General features: G+C 39.0%; 1 protein-coding gene across 2 annotated transcripts; it reads right to left on the bottom strand.

The window, feature by feature from the left end:
• Positions 1–1,071: 1,071 nt before the first annotated feature.
• On the bottom strand, positions 1,072–22,509 carry macroh2a1 (macroH2A.1 histone). 2 transcript variants are annotated; one of them, XM_080040452.1, is made up of 9 exons: positions 22,380–22,509; positions 14,425–14,625; positions 13,992–14,098; positions 13,578–13,769; positions 12,951–13,058; positions 9,241–9,331; positions 5,974–6,063; positions 2,565–2,739; positions 1,072–2,282 (listed from the first exon to the last, which is right to left on the bottom strand). In XM_080040452.1, the coding sequence occupies exons 2-9, from the start codon at positions 14,594–14,596 to the stop codon at positions 2,117–2,119; spliced, it is 1,101 nt and encodes a 366-aa protein (XP_079896578.1). In that variant the 5' UTR covers positions 14,597–14,625; positions 22,380–22,509; the 3' UTR covers positions 1,072–2,116. The 2 variants fall into 2 exon arrangements, with proteins under 2 accessions (XP_079896578.1, XP_079896577.1); XM_080040451.1 differs by lacking the exon at positions 22,380–22,509 and adding an exon at positions 16,160–16,290.
• Between the last annotated feature and the right edge of the window lie 61 nt (positions 22,510–22,570).

The following is a 22,570-nucleotide window of genomic DNA, read 5'->3' as shown; positions in this document are numbered from 1 at the left end:
GACTGGTGTAGAAGTGTCATTGTTGTGCAAGGTTTTTTCCGGCCTGTTATACAAGATGAGACCTGGAGTCTATTTTCCTGTTCTATTTTTTTGCCATTGAAATTGTGATCAGGTGCACGGAGGTTGGTCGGTATCTGAAATATCACCGATGGGAAAGTTCAAGTTGAGCAACAACGGCATGCTCTTCCCAAACAAGTATTAAGCTCCTTTAAGCCTCCATGCTCTGGGCTCCCCTTTAACCATGTGACCCTGACATTTATCAAGGACAATAACTCATCAGAATGTCCTCACACTGATAACCTTCTTCTATTCTATTTTAGACTAGTTTGGTCCTTACAAGTATAGCACAGGAATACACACACATGCCCGTAGAGCTGGTGATCCTGAAAGTGTGGCTCTCGGTCAAATCAAATAATTGTAGCATGTCGTCCTTCTGCCATTTACTCTGCAACTATTCGAATAATGCACATAGTAGAGATGGATTTATAATTACATCAATGCACACACACACACACACTTGGGGGCAATTTTGTTTTTGTCCTTATTATCGAACTGCACACTCTCTCACACACATTTGACCTTTTATGAACAGGTCCTGGCAGCTTAAGGTCGTCATCATGAAACATTAAATGATCTCATAATACTAAGCAAAAGCAAAAAAAATATGTTTTTTTTAGGTATTTTATTACCGGAGTGTATACAGACCTTATGTAGAATCATCAATTGTAGCAATTGTTTAGAAAGCATTTTACATTTATTTATTTATTTTTATACGAAAAGTTAGGCTTTTGAAAAGTCCAAATGCAGCAGTGCAGTCTGGTTCCTTGTACACGTCCGTCAGTCCCAATTTTAAATCCAACTCAAATCGACAAGCGTCTGTGTGTAGAGGCCTGCTGCTGCTGCATAGAAAATGGCTGAGATGAAAAGGATCCAATTCTTGATTACAGGGCGCCATCTGGTGCCAGCTGATTGTAAGAGCAAACCGACAGCAACAGCAGAGAGCCTCATATTTCCAGCAAAAATGAATACATTATTTTTATGGCTTAACAAAGACAAAACACACACCAAAAAAACTGTCTCACTATTTTTATCTTTTCCAAACGATCTGTGCCTTTTAAGAATCAAGTGTGAAAATTAAAATAGAAAATAAAATTCTATGTTACAGTCCAACATTTCACTATAACATTTCACAAACTACTCCATCTATACAAACACAGATAGGAACACACAATATAAACCATTTGTGCTCTGCAAAAATCTCCAATTCCCAAATGTACCATTTTAACATCAGAGGTGAAGTTAAGTACTTTTACTGTAAATGACAACCAACAGGTGTTTACAGCAAAAACTGGCTCGATATGGGCATTAACATGAAAATTAATTTGTGTATTTCCAAACTGATTATGTTTCTTGGAGGGAAATTTAAGATCGCTGCAGTGCACAAGGAAACAAATCTGTTGCCTGTGAAAACAAACAAACACACAACACAAAAACAAACAAAAATATATCCATATTCCTGGTATATTAGTCTCCTGAAGACCAAAGTAGAGAAAACTGAACTTTTCTTTATGCTTTACCCTCTCATTATACAGTACTGTTAACAACATAGATGATCCAAAACTTAAAATCCCAAAAATACAGACTGCAATAAGTTTTCCGTGTTTCTGAAATTAAAAGAAAGAGAATAGCTTTTTTTTTTTGCTATCTTTACTGCCATTACATGCATTAACCCGTATTTGTTGGACTTCTCTGGAAGCCTGGTAATTGAGGTGGAGCTATCTCTCATAACATCTTTTACCATGTATACCATGAAATTTAAATCTTACAGTGAGTCTGTTTTGTATGGCACCGTTTGTATTCAAAGACCGCAGAATGAACAGTGCACTTCTACATTTAAACGCCAGTTGACAGGTAGATAAGAAAATTAAAAACAATATAGGAAAAACACAAATATATAATGCAAAAACAAGTTCCTGGCCTATAGAAAGATCCTTCTTTTTCTTTTTTTCTTATTCTCTTCATATTTAACAAATCACGAGTAAACACGTTCCTATTTCCTTTCAGGAAAAAAAAACGGATCGGGGGAAAAGGGGGGAGGGGAGTTTTCCAAACTCTTTTAGCTGGTCTCCAGCTTGGCCATTTCCTGCACGTAGATCCCAATGCTCTCGCTGTCAAACAGCACAAAGTAGACGGTCTTGATGGTAGAGGACATGGTGGACACAAAGTAGCTGGAGATGGCTTTGAGGATGAGCTGGGCTGCCGTCTGCTTTGGGAAACCATTCCTGACACACAGAAAGAAAGCATAATCACTTAGTGAAATGTGGTCAAAAGCTGGAGGCTTATCATGCTTTATTCACTTGACCAAGTCTGTGGCATTACATTTGTCAACCTACATACAAACAAAGTTTTTTTTGCAGGAAACATGGTAACTGCACTTTTTTCAGCAGCATCAGAAAACACCCCAAAATAAGTGACCTCATGATGCCTTGTTTGTCAGTTAATGTGTGTTAATGTGCGTGTGTGTGTGTGTGTGTGTGTGTGTGTGTGTGTGTGTGTTTACGTACTTTCCACTGCCAATGGATGGGAAAGCCACAGATTTGAGTTTCTTCTCATCAGCTAGAGCCAGGCAGTTCTTCACCGTCTTGTCCAGCATCTCCTCACACTTGTCGGAGCCCCAGCCTGGACTGTTGCAGTGGATCACGTACTTCGCAGGCAGACCGAAGCCAGAGGACAACACAGCTGAGGGACAGAGAGGAGAAAGGAGGGTTAGTCAGAAGAAAAGTAAGAGGAAGACAAAGCAGAGGAGCACAAAAAAAAACATACATTCAGGTTAAAAAAGTTTGGTAAAAAGCAATGATGAGGTTGCATCATCTTGTTAGCATATTTATCCATACATTTATTTTTAAATCAAGATACTTATGGATTTATGATGAATACATGTTGGGCTGTGATGAAGGACTATTTTAAAATAAATATATAATATAATATAAAATAATTAAAATAAATACTTAATATCAAGTTGTTAAAATAAAACAATTTTCCAAGCCAACATCTTCAAGTTCTTCAATCTTTTTCTTCAACCAAGCAGTCCAAAATCAAAAGATATTCACTTTACTTTACAATGATATAAAGCAAAGAAAAGCACCAAATCATCCTAGGTCAGAAAGTCAAAAAATTGTGAATATTTGGCATTTTTGTCTTTTAGGCATATCACCTGCCGTGCCAGCGTTGGCAAGCTACAGCATTTTAAATATTCTAAATCACTATTCAAAAACAAAGAAAAACTGTATGACGTTCATCTCTGAGCCCAGAAAAAAAAGAAATGAGGTGTCACTGCTGAACTTCCAACATTGAAATGATGCACATCACCATTGAGAACAAAATGAAACGAAACAAAAGAACAATGTTTGCAGTCAACCACAGCTGCCACCTCCATTATTTATTGAAAATCTGTGTTAGTTTAGCTCAGACAGTGGGTGAACTCGGTCACCTCTGACAATTCCTTACGTCACCTCCATTGTCTTACAGTCAACACCAGCCGCGTTAACCAGTTGTCAGAAGTTTGTCAGAAGATTGAAATTTAAGAGTTGAGTTTGGAGGACCGAGATGCTAAAATAACACTTTGCTCAGTGGAAAATGCATGTAACAAATATCCCAGAGCTTAAAATGGTTTGGCCAGAGTATAACAGTGAGGTGGGCCCGGAAAAATCACTTCTCCAGAGTCAAACCAGCAGCTAAGGATGGAGTAACAGGGCCAAAGCCCCGACTCAGTGAAGTGAGGGAAGCCCTAGTCAGAATGTATTAGCCCACAGCAAACGTTTGACTGGACTGGAGTCAAGGCTGAGACCAGCAGCTTTCCAAATGGAACACAGAGAGGATGGAGAGACTTCAGACAGTCAGACCCTTCTGTGTGATCTGCTGGTGTGGAGGTAAAGTGTGTGGAAGATGATGATTACGGGTTCCAGGTTTGGGAAGAAGGAACAGTGTGGGATGATTGTGTCTGAGCACTGCACAACTGTCAATCAAACTATGTGGACAGCACTGCAACTTTTCTGTTGATGTAGTTTGTTATTTCTTTTTTACAATAAATTATAAGACAAAATACCAAACCCAACCTTGCGATAGCTCATCTTTCAACACGTTTACCTTTTATGCCTTCTTCTTGTCTCTCAGCCCAAAGCCCACATTTTGAACTGAAGGCTTACATTTACAAAAAGTTAAAAAATGTATAGCTTAATTAAAAAAAAAAAAAAAAAAAAAAGGCTAACTAATTTCATTTGTTGAATAATAATGTTTTAGAATTTGGGAAAAATAAACCTGTCAGTGCTCTTTGTGGACAGGCTTAGTCATTTCAAGCAGCATCAACAGCTGTACTGTTGAGTATTTACAGCAGCAAGATGGTGTAAGTAGGATTGACCCCAAATAAATGACAGTGTGTCCATATTATTTTTGGCATATTAAACTAAATGTATTGAACTTCTGCTTGAATAACAAAATATCTACGTCGTGAGCAAAATTACCTTTTATTAGTATTCTTAAAACATCCTGTAGAACTTGTTTTTCCAAACCAGGTCTGGTATAGTAAGGATGACTGCAGATCCACAGAATCCCTAACAAGCTGTTGCTTGGCCTGGAAATCTATTTCTGAGCTCCACACACTGACCGGGATTATGATGCTGAGCTAGGTTGGCTGAAGGAGAGAGCAGTGTTGAAGGTGGGGAGTGTTTGAAAAAGTGACTGTGAGTAATAAATAATGAAAGAGACACAAGGGACCAAAATGAGGACTTACTGACTTACGCTTGTAGTTTTAGACCAAAGTACAAGAATACATGCTACGTGCCAAAACTAAAGGTCTTTGATCATTTCACTGATTCTCCAAAAGGGTCAATTATAAAAAGAGAAACCTGGGCAGCGCGACCAAAGGGCTAATCCTTGTTTAAGTGTCCTGACATCATTTACTGAATGTGGAAACAGAGGCCATAAGCACCCGGCCCTGTTTAGCTTTGGGTGCGTGCGTGCGTGCGTGCGTGCGTGCGTGCGTGCATGCGTGTGTGTGTGTGTGGAGAGAGATGCTCCTATGACATCACTGTCATAGGAGCTGGGTGGTGCTTGAGTAGATCAATCTGCACTTTGTTAATCTTTCATATATTGACATTGGAAGAAAAATCACGAAATGTCAGTGTCAAGTGTCAAAACAATATGAAAGATAAACAAATGAGAGGGAGCTATAAAGAATGATAACAGAAGAACAGATGATTTCAGTGTTGCTTTTTGTAGTGTCAATGTTTAAGTTCACACTTGCATTGTTTTAATAAAGTGGATATGGAAGTTGCTAGAACCAGTTGCAGCAAAGTGACCACATCCTCGCACAGAACTCTCTTTCCACCCTGTTCTTAGTATTAGTGCCTCCTGATCACTAAATATTCACAAGGCTTTGGTCAAGGTAGCTTCTAAGCTTGTTAGAAATATAATTAGTTAAAGCCAAGTTTTTTAAGTTGTCTTCATTGTCTAGTCATTTCTGACCTTCTAAAATTCAAGGAAATAATCTAGCCCTATAGGCTGCCTTCAGCCCAATCTCGCTTCATAAAGTAGAAATATAAGAGATCTTACAGTTGTGTGTCTAATTTGCTACATGAACAATTTCACAATCCAAATAAGTGTTAGATATTGGCCTAATATCTGCAATTGATAGCAGACGCCGGTCTGCAGTCTAATCTGTCAATATGTGAAAAAATAACAACCAATATCATTTGCTTGTTTAATTGGGGCTGGTACAGCTAATTTTGAGTCTTGTCTGCAGAGCCTCACTTGATTGAGGTCGATTAAATAATGAGAAACAGACCAAACCCTGATTTTGCAATACTACAGGCAAATATATTAAAGAAACTCAGTCGTTTCTGTAAAAAAAAAAAAATCGATAGAGCAGTAAGTACTGGTAGGCAAATCCTGACCTCATCTGCTCTGTGCACTTACCGCCAGCCACCTCCAGGGGGCCGTTCTTCTTCCTCAGCTCCTGCACCGCTTCAGTGAACTCCTTCCCGCCCTTCTTTTCCAGAGCGAGGCCTGTGAAGTGGAGGAGAGGAGAGCATTGAAGCCATTACGTCTTCACATACTGCTGACAGACGGACGGACGGCAGGACAGAGGAGAGGTGATGTCATGCAGACAGACAGACAGACAGACAGACATACAGACAGACAGACAGACAGGCGAGCAGGCAGATGTTGAGACAGATGCACAGACAGGTAGAGCAGGCAGACAACGATGCCGTCAATCACTTCACCTGGCTTCTCTCTGAATCTCTGAGCTTATGTCTCTCGTGCAACACACTGTTATCTGCACTTCATCTTTTGACTTTTATTGAGCCAGTAACGAAAATCCAGAGCTGCTATTTTCCAAATGACTCATTTGGAGTCAGTTAAACTAATGTATTAAAGCCCCGGCCCACTAATTTCTTCCCTCTGTCCTCATATACTGGCTTATTTGTAGCAGATTGAGAGGGTATTTTCATTAAAAAGGGAAAGGTATGTTTAAAAAGTGAAAAAAAGGCTAACAGAATGTTATTGATTGAAATGTAAAAGTGCTCTAACCATGTTTTCATGCACATAAAAGAGTTCAGGGAGCAATCTAAGTTCAACTCTGGAGTGGAGTAATGAGGCCACTGGGAAAGCAAATTGAACAGTTTCTTTCCTTTTATTTTTGATGGCTTAAGGTCATTTCACATCAAAAACACTCATTCAGATTTACTCAGAGTTAAAGAGAGAGGGCACCAAGGAAACCAGAGCTGGGATTCAAGTCTACCAGAGCCAGACAAAATTAAAGGGGATTGCTGCAATTTCCTTAAAGAGGACCTATGATGCTTTTTGACTTTTATGACCTATAAACGTTGTTATGATGATTCATAGTCATGCTTAACCATACTAAATTATCAAATAATGACTTACATGCATTTCGACGTATTCCCTGCTGACCGTCTGGGGTGTCTGTGCAGAGCACTAAACACTATTCTAGCCAGTCGAGAAGTGACGTCTTCAAAGCGGTCTACCCTTTCATAATTTGTGACGTCGCATAAAAATTTGTGACGTGACCACGCGGATGTTTCCATGTATGGTAATGCTGTCACTTCCCTGTTCGCGTCTGCCTCGCGCCCTTATAGGTCCATGCTCGCGCATCCCGCCACTGAAAGTGTTCCGGAAGGAAGGTAACCAATCACAACGGAGTGGGGTTTGCAGGAGGGGGGGAGGGTAGCGGAGATGGCCGATGCACAGGCGGAGAGAGCGGAGATTGCCGAAGCACACACACTCAAGTGTTGACAGGATGTGCTGGATCGCCAAAATAAGAGAAAGTGCTTCCCGAAAATCTACATAGTTTTTTGTGATGTGATTCGTGTCAGGTTGCTCTATAGCAGTGTAAAACAAGAAATTAAGACCAGAAAAGTAGTATAATAGGTCCTCTTTAAAATATATATCAGGCAATAAAAAATACATTAAGGTTAATGTCAGCCCTTAAAGAGAAGTTAGTGAAAATAAGCCAATTTTACAGCCAAAACGCAAGCGAAAGAAAAAAAAAGATAACCTTTGTAGTATAAGAGCCTGCTGTAGAGTCATTTATGACTAAATATTGAAATATTCATTCACTCATTGATTAAAATAACCAGTCATCCACACTCTTCACACACTTCAGGGAAATTAATTTCTCAATCAGTGGATTTTCTTCCAATCAGCTGAAGAGACAGCACAGTCGAGGGGGGTTGAGGTTACAGGGCGTGAACTGATTCCCAGACTGTCCACATTTCAGTCAAGTGGAACAAAGCAACAGGCAGCAGCACAGAAATATATAAATGTGTATGCATAGCCTGACACACTCAACTGCTCTGTCTACACATCTGTTCATTTAAACACTATATATTCTACCTTATCTTTGATGACGTTACATATAAAAGTAGTGTATACATTTTTCTTGACTTGGATTATTTGTAAAGGTGAACTGCTTTAAGGTGGAGCATCACAGCGACACATGGGCCGACCGTGTTAAAAGGACTAACCCAGCGGCTTTTACACATGTAGCAGGCTAGCTGTAGCGTGTGCCTCTATAATGTGGAAATGAACTCGCAAACACTTGAAATATGCTTGAGACAGTGAATAGTTACTGTTTGATGTTTATGGGATATTCACATAAGAATCGCGTATTACTGTCTGCTATGAGAAGGATCTGTGTCACTAAAAAGGGATATCTAAGTTATCAGGCATTCAGACTGAACGCTGCCCTGTGGTTGAAACATTGCACAGGGCTGCACTGGTTATGGTGTGTTGTCTTCGGTACCAGGGAGATGACACAGGATCCAGGAGGACCGGTTCTAGTAGATCCATTAGTTTGAAAGCTTCTCAAAACACTGCACTGCAGTTTATTTTACAATGACACTGGATTCTTACAATCCTTTAAAGTCATCAGAGAATCAATCATTGTACCTTTTGTCACAACGATCATGACTTAAGGTCCCTGGGGTGGTGTTCATAAAGGAACAGTAAAAATATTGCTATCATGTGACACAACTAATCCACCAAGAATGTCTGCTAGAATGTATTTTTCAAATGCAGCAACTTGCCAGATAACGTCTAGTTGCATTACAGCAAAAGTTGAGGCAGTCTGCAAATATCCAAGCCATTCTTACTGCTCCATGATGTTGTAGTAAAACAGTGCATTTTAAAACACTGTTCACTGTTCATTTTTGGAGCATATAAATGATAGAAACTCTCTGGAAAAAAAGCTGCCAACCAACAGCCTTTTTTAATGCAGTAAGCTGCCAAATTCAAATAATCCTTTTTACAATGTCCACTTGTAGTTTGTCTTCTGGGATAGGTTTATTGAAGACACAGCATGTGCACTGCAACTCTTTGGCAGTTGAGTTTCCCCAAAAGCACTTAATTGTTCACTTGAAAAAGTCCCTGCTCGCATATTTTTCAAGCCTTTGCGAGTTTATTAATACTACTGACAGAACAATAGTTCCTTCAGTCAATGTTTCACAGAATTAAATAAATACTACAGTGAAGCATTGTCAGTAAAGAACAGAAGGGATTTGGGTTGCGGGTTCTTTTTTGGAATGGATTGTCTAAATAAACTGTGCTGCTGCTCCTGTGATGTTAGTCCACAGACTGCAGTGCAAACTATCTGTAATATGCAGAGAGAGAGAGAGAGCAGACAGACACTGGCGATGGCCTCCGTGGGGTCAGTGGTTCCTTTACCTACTTCACCACCTGTATAGAGGGTGGAGCTGGTCGGGTGAATGACAGCGTCACTCTCCACCGAGGAAATGTCGGCTTGGACAACTTGCAACTACAGACGACAACAACAACGACAAGACACACAGGCAAATAACATGGTGGTAAACACAGAGTGAGTGATCAGGAGCCACAAGATGGGACAAAGCAGTTTGAGGAGGAAAAGGGAACGGAAGAGAAGAATGAGAAGAAAAGAGACAGTGAAGTGAGCATGATCCTTATTGGCTGATGACCTCACAGGAAAATGAGGACATGTGGGTCATATTATGTACTTAGGATAACAATAGTGTGAATGCTAGGTGCTCCAGCATTCACAATCATTAGAAAGCAGGACCGCACGGTTAGCCAGGTGTACAACAATTAAATACAGTTGATAACACTACATTGTGTAGTATTATTCCTTTTTGTAGTAAATTTTTATTTTTGTAGTTTTTAAATGAGGGAAATACATTTCAATTGTGTTTTCTGATTAATTGTGCCGTCCTGATTTCCAAGCTCTAAAATGAGCAAAGAAAGCTATGATCCCACTTCAGGTCACCAACCTCACAGCCAAGCTGCAGTGAACAACTCAGAGGTGCATGTCCGTTTTTCCTCTGGAAATTGGCGCTTTACTTAATTCCAATAACTATACTGAAATAACAGTGGTTGTTTTTAAGTATTAAAAGAGGTCTGGCAGCCGTATGAAAGGAGGTGAACCTGGATTGAACCTCAACACATCTACACAATGGGAAGAGCAAGCAGGAGGAGATTTGATCAAATCTTTGAACGTCTCCAAAGAAAATTGTTGCTTTGATACTGGGAATTCAAATTTAAGATCTTCACCAGGTTTTCCCACTGTGAGCCACACCATCAACTTTGGAGTTGATGGTTCCAAGCTTTGGAACATTCAAGGATTTTGAATCTCAAACCTCATCGAGACCAGAGAGGACTGGAGTGGGGAGGGGAGGGGGGCTCACCTAGATCATCTTTAAGTTCAAGTTCAGCATTGATGGGGTTGATGACCCCGTCCACGTCAAAGCCAGCCAAGTTACTGACCTCGCTGTGGATAAGGTTGAGCTGCGGAGCGAGGGGGGAGGCATGCCGAGGAGGAGGGAGAGGAGTAAGGAAGAAGCAAAGCCATTAAAACCAGATTCACACCACACACGGTGCGGAAGGATACCTTGACATTTTTTTTTTCAAACTGGATATCCAGCATCCCTGCCCGCACTACATCTGAGAGCACACAGTGGGCACATGCTACATTGTGCATGCCTACCAAGGGATATGCACAATTTAAAATACAATCCAAAATACTTTCTGCTGCTTCTTCTAATTTACAAAGCCAATTGAAAAGAAATTCCAGGATGACAGCAGGCCTGCAGGTGCATTGATTAAGAAATGCTGGAATGTTTTCTGGATAATTAGCACCAGTCTTGTCAAACACAGATACATGGATCCAATAAGTAGAAGTTTGAAAATCCCTGTTAAAAAAGGTTGTTTGAAAAAAAAAAAACTGGTCATAGCAGGACAACACAGCTGTTGCTAGTCACATTAACGATAAATCTGTTCTCTACTTTTACAAATGTTTTCCGTGAGAAAGTCCTGCAGCATACACAAAATGTTGAAGCCTTTTGCGTTTGTAGTTACGATAACAAAGTGCAAATAGTATTTAATTAATTCCGTCCACATCTTATATGCCTTGCAATTTTCCTTTAGTCCTGGTATTCCTAAATAATGTAGTTATTCTTACCATCATCTGTAGATGAATTTGGTGGCATAAACAAGAATAATTCACATTAGTTAAATTTGAAAGCCAGCAATTTTACTAAAACAAATTAAGGACCATGCTCACACAGACAAATTTAAAATGTCAAGGTATCCTTCTTGCTGTTTTTCCAATGCAAAAATGCCACATCATGTTAGTATCGTATTAAATGATTCATTAGTCAGACATTATTCGAAACACCATGTATCACTTGAAAGGAATTAAACAGGATCATGAAAAGGCCTAGCTCTTTCTCAGAACAAAGCAGGGAGATTGGTAGCAATGGCAACAGACTGAAGACTTGGGCAGAAAAGGTGCAATCAAGATAATTAACTCTATGAAACAGAAACAGAATAGCCTTTTCTACTCGCAAGTTCATTTTCTTAATCAGTGGGAGGTTAACTACATTCATTTGATTAATTATATTCCAGTGATTTCAGCTGCTGCTTTAATCAGCCCTGAGCCATTCTACAAAAAAAAAATAGTAGGCTTCACAACAGCAGCTGTGCTCTTTTATGTATTTAATATATATTTTCTACAGTCTATGTGGTTTTCTGGGGTTCTTAAAAATTTAATTAATACATGGTGAAAGGCAAGCAAAACAGTGGAAACAATTTTAGAAGTTTACTGAAAAAAAACACAAGCTAAGAAAAGTGACATTAATAATTAAATGTGTAACCAATTGATATGGGCAAAACGAGACTGTGTGTGTGCTGCTACATCAGGTCAGGTTAATGAGCTAGTATTAAATTATATATTAGTATTATCATATGCAGGGTAGACCAAAGCATGTGACGCCATAAGTAGCAGTTTAAATTCACAAGTGAGCTGAAATGCTAAACTCTGAAAGTAAATTCCCCACACTTGTTCCTCTACAGATAATATTGAATTTTCTGTTTCTGTATATCACTTTCTTTTTAGTACAAAGAGTGTGCACAGTAGCGGGGGAAGAATCAGAATAAATCAGCAAATTGCTATTGCTGTGCAAATTTGAGAAACAGGGAATCAGTAACACTTCTTGCATCACTCTTGAGTCATTCATCGTCTGACACACAATGTCGTGTTCTGCCCTTTATGGGATTTTAAAGCTCAAATCCTTTTTTACAAGCTTTTGATCTCTGATGATCATTAATGATTTTGAAACTTGAACGTTTATAAAAAAAAAGGGCATGGACGAGACTTTTAGGCAAATTGACTTCCATGTGGCAACTCAACAAAAATGTTTTCATGTTAGGCAAGACCAAAGTGATGTGGAGCTAACACATCTGACAGATCTGTGATACTATAGACAAGCAGTAAGCATAGCATCCATGGTTTTTACAGCAAGACTTCAAGCTTAGTAAACTGATCAAGTCTGTAGCAGCATAAGATCTGATACCAAGGCTTGTGAATTTTAGCAGATCTGTTAAAAAGTACAGTGTGATGAAAATGTAACATTTTCACTTTGATTCATTTCATCATCATAAACTGGATGGGTTATGATTGGGAAGTATAGAAAAAAGACATCTAACAGTTTGTCGTCTTAAGTCTGCAAAATGATTTTCGATATAAAACCCTGCTGCAGGCAAAATACATATCTTTTCAATGATAGCTTTTTTTTTAAGATATAAGAGTTTTTTTTTAAACGTAAACAGAGAACTGGAAGACACATCAAAGCATTTTATCTTCCTTTAACTTTTAAAATATTAAATAGTGGCCTTGGCATTATGTTCCCTGAAGGCCAATTTCAGCCTTACTATTGAAGACATGAATAAAATATGTATCTACATATGGCTAACTTCATATATTTGTAAATTTTCAAAGACTTGACAAAAAATACTATTTCTTCATAAGCCTTAATACTATAATCATTCAATATAGACTGTGGTGTATTACACATTTAGCTTAAACCAGTCTGTAATTTGTATATTCCCACAGACAGTGAACTGACCTTCTGGCCCAGGAAGAGGCTCTTGGTGGAGAGCACTGTGAAGCTATCGGCTGGAGACCCCTCTGTGGTGCTGTCTGCTGAGGCCGCCTTGCTTACCTCACCCTGCTTCTGTTGAGGGCAAAGAAAACATGTTTACACTGTGCAAAGCTTTGTTTTTCTCTAAAGGAACAGTGTTTTCTGTTGGGAGGTAAGAGCTACAGAATCTATACTGGAGCTGTTTTTACACTAACAACATTTTTGTCTCAGTAGGTTTGATATTTCTTGGTTTTGGACGTTTATTAAACTTTTTTCTGCCTATCAAAATATATTTTGTTTGTTGTCTACTACTACTACAACATACGTAAACTACTTACGTGTATCATGTATAGGCCTATGTATTGTTGCCATAACCCTAAATGTCTAAATGTGAGTGAATCCTCAAATTTAAAAACATCCCTCTGTGGACAAGAACTGTTAGTACTGTGTTTGAGCATGACATGTCTACAGATACTGGATTCAGTGGATTGTGAAAGTATATTTGGCATTTTCTTTATTAAAATAAAACAGCCCCATCTGATACAATTAAATTATTCTGGTGCTCAATCACGACAGCCAGACTTTTGGCCTGTTCACATAAAGTATTATTACCTTAGCCTTCCCTGCTGCCTTCTTCCCACTCAGTTTCTTGCCCGCTGATTTCTTGACCGGTTTGGGTTTCTTCTCGGGCGCAGGTGACATAGGCACCTCCAGTTTTCCCTTGGCTCCCCTCTTCTTAGCAAGCAGCTCTGGGTGAATGTTGGGCAGCACTCCACCTGCTGCGATGGTGACACCTTTCAGCAACTGATCACAGAAGTACACAGTGTTTAAAAAATGGCCTTTGCATGATCCCACACTGCCTGGAAAGTAAGAAATTGACCTAAAAACTTGTTGACACACTGTAAAATTATTGATTGAATTGATCAATTAATTTGAGTTGTCCTTCAAGTGGCAGATTAGAACTCTTCAAAATAAAGGTAACATAATATCAAGTTAACATGAATCCAGATATATGCAGCAGCTGACCTGGTTCAACTCTTCATCGTTGGCGATGGCCAGCAGGATGTGTCGAGGTGTGACGCGCCCCTTCTTGTTGTCTCTGGCTGCATTACCTGCCAACTCCAAGATCTCCGCTACACAAGTAACAAAAAATTTACTTTATAAAAGTGGTTGGCAGAAAAGTTCCTGGTTGCATTCCTTTCTGCCTGGAGTGAATATCACTGAATACAAATAATTTGTACACATTATATTTCGGACAAAATTAAAAAGGCCCTTATAGTAAAAGAAACACAACAAAAAAAAAACATATAAAGTCTGTAAGAAAACACCAAAAAGTAACCAATTTCATAGATCCATTAACATTTGCTGTCATAGAGAAAAGAGTCCAACAATACCAGATTGCTGATCAAATATTGTCGCTGTATTCAAAGATACAGATACAGGATAACATAAATCTCACCGGTCAAATACTCTAGGACGGCAGCCAGGTAGACGGGCGCCCCCACCCCGATGCGGTATTTGGGCAGGCCCCTCTTGATGTAGCGCAGCATGCGGCCCACGGGGAAGATCACACCGGCCTTGGTGGACCGGGACGTCTTGGTCAGCTTCTTCTTTCCTCCTCGGCTAGACATGGTGCTGAGGATGTTACCAGTGTTGCACTCTGCAGGGACACGTCAACCACACCATCCATTAACAGATATAGTGTGAACCTTTTTCTTTAATGCAGAGTAAAATATGAAATAAGTTTTAAAGCTATAGTGAGTAACTTGTCGCCCCCATGAGGAATTCTGACTAATTACAACAACGCTGTTGGTGCATTTACATGATGTAAGCGTTCGGTGATCGTGCATTGATTTTATACCTTCTGCTCCAGGTTTTTTTCTCAGCAGTAAAATCAACAACTGAGATATTTGTTAGACACTTTTTTCCAATGGATTTTTCTGAGCTCCTGTGCCAGTTTAGGGGTGCGACACCAGTTTGTAAATGCTGCTATACTGAGAAATGCATCGTGTTTATATCTCGACACCCAGTACTAAACTTTTACTTAATATAATAAAAAGAAACATCATTGTTAGCTGGTAATACATTAGGGGCAAAGTGCTTCAAAACAAGTGTATTCATCACCAAGAGAGACCTGCAGCAGTTAGTTCTGCACTTCCATTCCATTAATAACTACAAATACCCTGGATGCATCTATAAGAATATCTCAGTTTCATCTATTCAGAAATTTCTTTACAAAACTTCAGTATTTTTATATATTTGCATAAATGACCAAATATTCAAATTAGGCTGTTTTGTTAAGGTCGCCCATGATCACGAGATAGACATGGATTATCATAAGAGTTTTGCCTGTCCCTCTGATCACTGCTGTAAACGGATTATTTTATTAAATAACAAGCTATTAGTATTCTGGAATTGGTCAATTATTGAACGTTAATATGCTTCCTAGCTCTGAGTATTTATGGTAAAACTCCTAACAAAGTCTAATATTCCAAGTCAAGTTCGCTTATAATTTAATTAGGCTACACGTAGCCTAAATATTGAGTCTTTTTTCCATTGCAGCGGATGCAGACGCCAATTAGCTGTATGTTAGTGAATCAATTAGCCCAGCCAAAGGCCAGACTGTGTCCCAAATCTAAAGGTTTCACGCGACACATCACATAACAAACACAACAGCTGCAATTACGACGTTATTGAGCACCAGAAAGCACAAACACATCTGCTGCATTCGTATCCACTCCGGTCAGGTGCATCTTAGGTAGGTGTGTTTGGTTTGACCGCCACACTGGGCATTTCTCTCCACTGACAAGGAAACGATTTCCGCATGCCAACAGCCCCTCTGAACGTCTCGCGCCGCTACACGGTATTGTATTTATTTCACGGGCACAGACTGGTAACAACTAACGGCTAAAATGGAGTTGTCAGACGACGCGAGGGACATTTTCCTGGTGAGGTTGGCAAGCTTTCGGGTGGAAATAACCCCGGCAGAGCGGAGGCAGCTGCCCGCTCCTCCTCCCCTCCCCTTTCCGCCTGTCAGCTCCAGCAGCTCCGTCTCCGGGCCTCCATGCCAGAAAGGCAACGAACGAAATGGCAACACGAACGGTTCGGCTCGGTGAGAGGACACCGGCTCGCGCGACAAGACGCGACTGTGCTCGAGTCAAAATGACGGTTCGCAAACCGAGTGGGTTACTTACAGAACTGAAATGGCAGAGCGAAAAATGTCTCCGGTAGTCCGGTAACGAGCCTGGGCAGAGTCCTCTCCCACAATCCACAGCGAGCTGAGATATCGGAGCGAGCCAGCGCTGCTGCCCGCCGAGCGATGAAACTGCTGGAGAGAGCCGAGAGCAAAACCTGCTGAATGTGAATATCTTGCTGCCGAGTTGATCTTTAACCCTTTAGGCCTTTCTACTCTGTGCAATACAAATACACGTGGTTTGAACGCAAACAGTGATTGAATCAGAAAACAATGTTGTTTTCTGATGATTTTGGTTGATTTATGACCAGGCTTGCACCCTGAAATAACATTGTTTCAACATCAAAATAGATGTAAAACCAATGTTGTTTCAAGTAAAATTAAATCATTGATTTGACATTGATTCAACTTTGAATCAATGTTGATGCATTGATCTAATTAACATTGAAACAATGTTGTTTTCTGATGGTTTTGGTTGATTTATGACCAGGCTTGCACCCTGAAATAACATTGTTTCAATGATTGAAAAAACATAAAAATAGATGTAAAACCAATGTTGGTTTAAGTTAAATTCAATCATTGATTAACCATTGAAAAAATATTAAATCAATCCTGCTTTACGTAGGTATTAACTCGTACATATTTACATAGTTTTGAATCAAATATCTTGAATTTAAAGTAAAAAAACAAACAAACATCATTCAGATGTGATTACATTTTATTCCATCCTTTAATCTCACATCCACCACAAGCAATTCCTCCCAACCGTCAGGGCACGTTGTCGAGCCACTTCACTCAGCTGGATATGATGTAGTCAGTAGTTTTGTTGTGTTCTGCTTTATGCTCTTGTTGCAAGGCACTTAAAAAAGAATGAAATAAGAATTAGAATTTAAATAACATAGGTCGGTACAAGCAAGACAGACAGAACGGCACAAGACAGTGTGGTGTTTGGGGGACGGGACACTCGGGTTGGCAAGTAACAAGTGGGATTTCTGAACTGCAACTTTATTGTAACAACCTACCATACAACGCCATGTCTTCACATCACTATATCCACTATAGTAGATATAGAATCATAGGTATTTTTTGTAAGGAATAATGGTAATTTCAGATAATGTAATGTAATAGGCCTATATCTCACCACTTTAAGCAGGTCATATCCCTGTGAACACTGGGATGTCCACAGGCACTGGGACGGAGTAGTGCGTATTTAGTGGCATGCCAAAGTTCCTCTCCACGTTCAGCAGCAGCAGCAAAATGAAAACCCTAAAATGCAGTCCAACACAGGCTGTGGACAAGGATAGAACATTTGTTAATACAGGTACAGGCATAGCAAAGGCTTGTAGATGCTGATAACACTAGAGACTCACTACTGGTCAGCCCATGTCTCATTCATGGAGTAGTAGAGTATAGTCCAGATTATCCAGCTCATCACTGCTCAGGACCTTCTGTTGTTGAAACAAAAATGTAGGTTTAATTGAATAAAAACACAGACTATAATGTCTCATCTTCCCCCAAACAAACAACACACTTTATTTGTTTAGTCCTACCTTTTATTGAAGTCACAGAGCTTTCAGAAAAGCACCAACTGCTCTTGATGGAACTCTCTGGCAGTTGAAAGTGCAAAGCGCAGCAACTATTGTGATGATGTGATCCAACCCGGCCATTACGGATCCTCCAAAACTCGAAACTCTAAGCACGATTCATTGCAAACCGCACACAAAAAAAGAAAGAATATATATTCTTAAATAATGTCTAAGAACCCGTGTTCCAAGATAAGCTTGTAAATAATGTTACTTTTTGTGTTGTGCATGGTAGGCTTATTCACAGTAGGCCTACTAAGGGCTTCAGAGTACATGGGGGACATTTTTATATTTACGAGAAGAAGAAACAACACAGAACTGTTAGACACTAAGGCAAATAAGAGTCTACTTTAAAAATTAAATTAAAGTACTGAGTCTTCAGTATCCCTCAGTGTCCATGGTCAGTTTCAGTTAGAAATGGCCTTTGTCTTTTCAGCAGAACGCTTGAAAAATAATTCCCTCTTCTGATTGGTCAGGTTTTCTCGGGGGCATTTTTTGAATTTTAGACCGGTATTTCAGATGATGATCAATATTGAAAAATTATTGTAATAAGATCATCAGAGGACATATAATACTATATAATGGAATGTTCCTTTGATCTTGTTTTTGTAGTAGTATGATCGATTTAACATTGAAATTTTAACCATAACAATCTGGCTCTGGTGGTAATTCAACATTGAATAAATGTCAATTGTATCATTGAAACTTCAACCATAACAATGATCAGTCTATGGTGGTATTTCAACATTGAATTAATGTAAATTTTATAATTTACACTTCAACCATAACAATGATCAGTCTATGGTGGTATTTCAACATTGAATTCATGTCTCTTTTATCATTGAAATTTCAACCCTGACCATTCTGATGAAACAGATGGAATTTCAACATTGAATCAATGTCGCCCTGCTATCTGGGAACCCTTTTGGCCTTTCAAACAGGGATATGACTGGTTCCCAATTAGACATGGGACGATATGAAAATGTAATTTCCCATTATGCCAAAATAGCCTAATTGCGATCCACAATAGTACCCCGATATTCTTTGAAATACTCAAACTCATACAATGGCTTAAAAAAATTACTGGAATCCCTTGACCTTACATTTAGTTAACAAACAGATACATTGTTTGCATAACAAAAAGGACTGAGGTTTTTTATTGAAAAAAAAAAACAGTAGGCTACATTGGACGTGAGGAGCCTTCAGCCATGGTGACTGGATTTTGTGAGTGACTATAAAGAAGCTGCACCCCCTTTAGACAATTCAAAATTAATCAGTAAATCCATTTAGGACTTTTGAGATTTGGAATTTGAGCCAGAGCGTAAGCCTCAAGACCAAAAACCATGAACATTATCCTTTAACACTCATGATGTTCCAAACACTCAGAATATCAATTAAGGAATAAGAACGAGAATTTATGCCACGTTTAACTCAATGCAAAGTCAAATATAAGTCATACATGTTGTTTTTATTTTAGCTCAACCCCATGGTCACACAGAGGTTAAGGTAACGTACATCTCTAATCACATTCATAGTTCATACTCATCAGCATTATAGTAAAACGGTTCGATCTACTGCAAATTATTCTAAAACAAATATGTATTTAAAAACACATCGATCTTGACAAAAATAGTGCAGCAACTAAAATATAGAATTAAATTAGGCCTACGTGTTATATAAAGAAATAAAATATATAACTGTGAAAGACAGGTGTGCAGTAACAGTAAAATGTAGGCTAAACTGTCATTTGAGCAGGTTTTAGTCAATGTATAGTTGTAATAAGACAGGGTTTTAGACAGGACTGCACATAAATATAAATAGTGTGTAGGATGAACACCTTGTAAACAAATATCTACTGAGATGTAAACAATAGGTGAGCAGGTGGATCCATTGCAAATACAATATGTAGGCTATGTAGTGCGGTACTATGGTAAGTATAGTAGCTGCTACATCAGCTTCTATTCCAATTCAGGTTAAATTTGATGATAGTTTTATTACCGATCAAACCGAGATCTGCGCTGGTTTTAATAGACATTTTAATGTTGCTGGCCATATCTTCAAAGAGGACAACTCTAGATCTTCTCTAGCAGACAACCAGCTACCCCTTGAACAGGTTCATATGCCTACCACCAATGATGTTCCTCAGTTTTCTATTATTCCTGTGTCCTCCAGTATGGTTCTTGATGCTCTCTTAAGCATTGACCCCAAGAAATCCACTGGAGAAGACAACCTAGACCCATTCTTTCTCCAACTCTCAGCCCCTGTAATTGCAGAGTGTATTACCCACATTTTTAACCTTTCTATATCTTCCTGCGTTATTCCAAGGATCTGGAAATCAGCTTGTGTCCTTCCTTTGTATAAAGCGGGAGAAAAAACTGACCCTAATAACTATAGGCCAATATCCAGACTGTCATGTCTGTCAAAAACGCTGGAATCCCTTATTAATTACCAATTGAAAACATTTCTCTCAAGTCACACTATTTTATCTGTTCACCAATCTGGTTTTAGAACTAACCATAGCACTATCTCTGCCATCACTCTGGTTACTAACAATATTGTCTCTGCCTTAGATAATAGTAATCACTGTGCTGCCCTCTTTATTGATCTCAGTAAAGCCTTTGATACAGTAGACCATTCTTTACTATTAGATAAATTGGCTAACATTGGTATTAGTGAAAATGCGTGTAGCTGGTTCAGTAATTACCTTTCTGACCGATCTCAATGTGTGAAGCTAGGTAATATCCAATCTGGTTTCTTACCCATAACCAAAGGTGTTCCACAAGGTTCAATTTTAGGTCCGGTACTATTCACCATCTACATCAATGATATTGTGTCTCTTGTCAGTGGTTGTCAAATCCATTTATATGCTGATGATACCATCTTGTATTGTGTTGCTGACTCTGCAAAGTCAGCTATTGAGAACCTGCAACTGTCCTTTAATGCTCTTCAGAATGCTCTTATTTCACTTAAACTTGTCCTTAACCAGACTAAAACTAAATTCATGTTGTTCTCTAGGGCTAGAGATTTAGACAATAGTGCATGCATCTATGCTGTAAACGGTTCTTTGATCGAAAAAGTCTCTGAATATAAGTACCTTGGTATCTGGCTAGATGAAAAACTCTCTTTTACATTTCACATAAAAAATCTTGTCTGTCGTCTGCGACAAAAGATTGGATATTTTTATAGGAATAAAGCTACCTTCCCGTTGTTTAGTAGGAAAAGGATTATTGAGGCAGTTTTTATGTCTGTCCTTGATTACGGTGATGTGGTTTATCGGCATGCATCTCGTTCATGCCTTAAACTCCTTGACTCTGTATTTCACTCTGCTTTGAGATTCATTACAGGAGATGCTTATGATACACACCATTGTGTTTTATATGAAAAGGTTGGGTGGTCCTCCCTTAAGGAGAGACGTGATGCACACTGGCATATTTTTATATATAAAGCTCTGACTGGAAAGCTACCACTCTATCTGACAGAAATGCTGCTTATTTCAGATGGGCTTTATCAAACCCGCTCAACTGACATGATCATGTTATATGTCCCCTATGCCCGGTCTGAGCTTGGTAAAACCGCTTTTAGCTATAGTGCCCCTGACTCCTGGAACAGCCTACAACATACAATTAAAATAAATACACTCATATCTGTTAACCAATTTAAAAGTATTATTTTGAATCAACCCCTCCACACTTGTAACTGTTTTAATTAGGCTATTATTTATTTCATTCAATTGATCTGAATGTTTTAAATTGTTGTTGTCTGTGTGTGTGTGTGTGTGTGTGTGTGTGTGTGTGTAAACTTGTTATGTATTCTCATTGTATATTGTGTATCTGTACTCGACGTCATTGTAAAAGAGGGTCACCCCTCAATTGATCTTTCGAGGTTAAATAAAGGTTACAAACAAACAAACAATATTGCTGCTGAATTAAGTTACACTGTGAATACATATTGAACACAAATGTGAGTAAACCTCAGTCATGAAATTCTGCACATTAGCTAAATGAATAATGATCAATGATACAGTATCTGAATCCAAACACAGCCCCCCAGTGTGTATGTGAAGGGAACTGCATGTGACAGATGTGGGTCAAAACCCTGATGCAGTGGCAGCAGCTTCACAGCAGAGGTCAGAACTGAGCTGTGCATTAAAAACGAGGACCAAACCTATAGCTGAGTAAAGTCTTCTGATAGCAGAGTCCTTCTGATTGTAGGGTCATGTACAGACCACAAAGGCTCATATCTGTCTGGGAACATGTGGTTACCCTTTTTAATAAAATCAGAAGACACCAATGCTAGGCTCTGATTTATGAATTGTATCTCAATCAATGTAAAACAATATTTTAAAAGGTTTAAATGGAAAATACTTTTTATAAACTATAAACTAAACTAAAACTATAAATCTGTTCAGGAATGTCTTTCTCACAGCAGATAAGAGAGGTAGTATTGTGATATTTAGCTACTATGACACAACACACAACCATCTAAAATAACTATCCAAAGGTACCTTTATATGAATCACTTAAACATTTGCCATCTAATTTATGCAGTATGCATACATTGTCATGAATCTACTTATACCAATAAGTTTCAGACAATAAAATGTGGATAAGAGAAGGTCCTGAGTGAAGCAATACTCACATGTGGAGCTATATATTTTGCTGCATCTTTAGCCTTGAAGACACGCTATGTAACTGCACGCAGGAACGCCCCTCCACGCAGACTCTTCAACCTTCACCTGGATACAGGTGGACCAGCATGCGAGAATAACACCATCATCTGTCTTCCATGCTCCTGCTCCAGTAGACATGTTGTTACTTCTTTCCGGTGAG

The sequence above is a fragment of the Ammodytes marinus genome (assembly GCF_949987685.1).
Source record: "Ammodytes marinus genome assembly, chromosome: 14".
Taxonomy (NCBI): Eukaryota; Metazoa; Chordata; class Actinopteri; order Uranoscopiformes; family Ammodytidae; genus Ammodytes; species Ammodytes marinus.
This window is presented reverse-complemented; position numbering and strand designations above follow the sequence as displayed.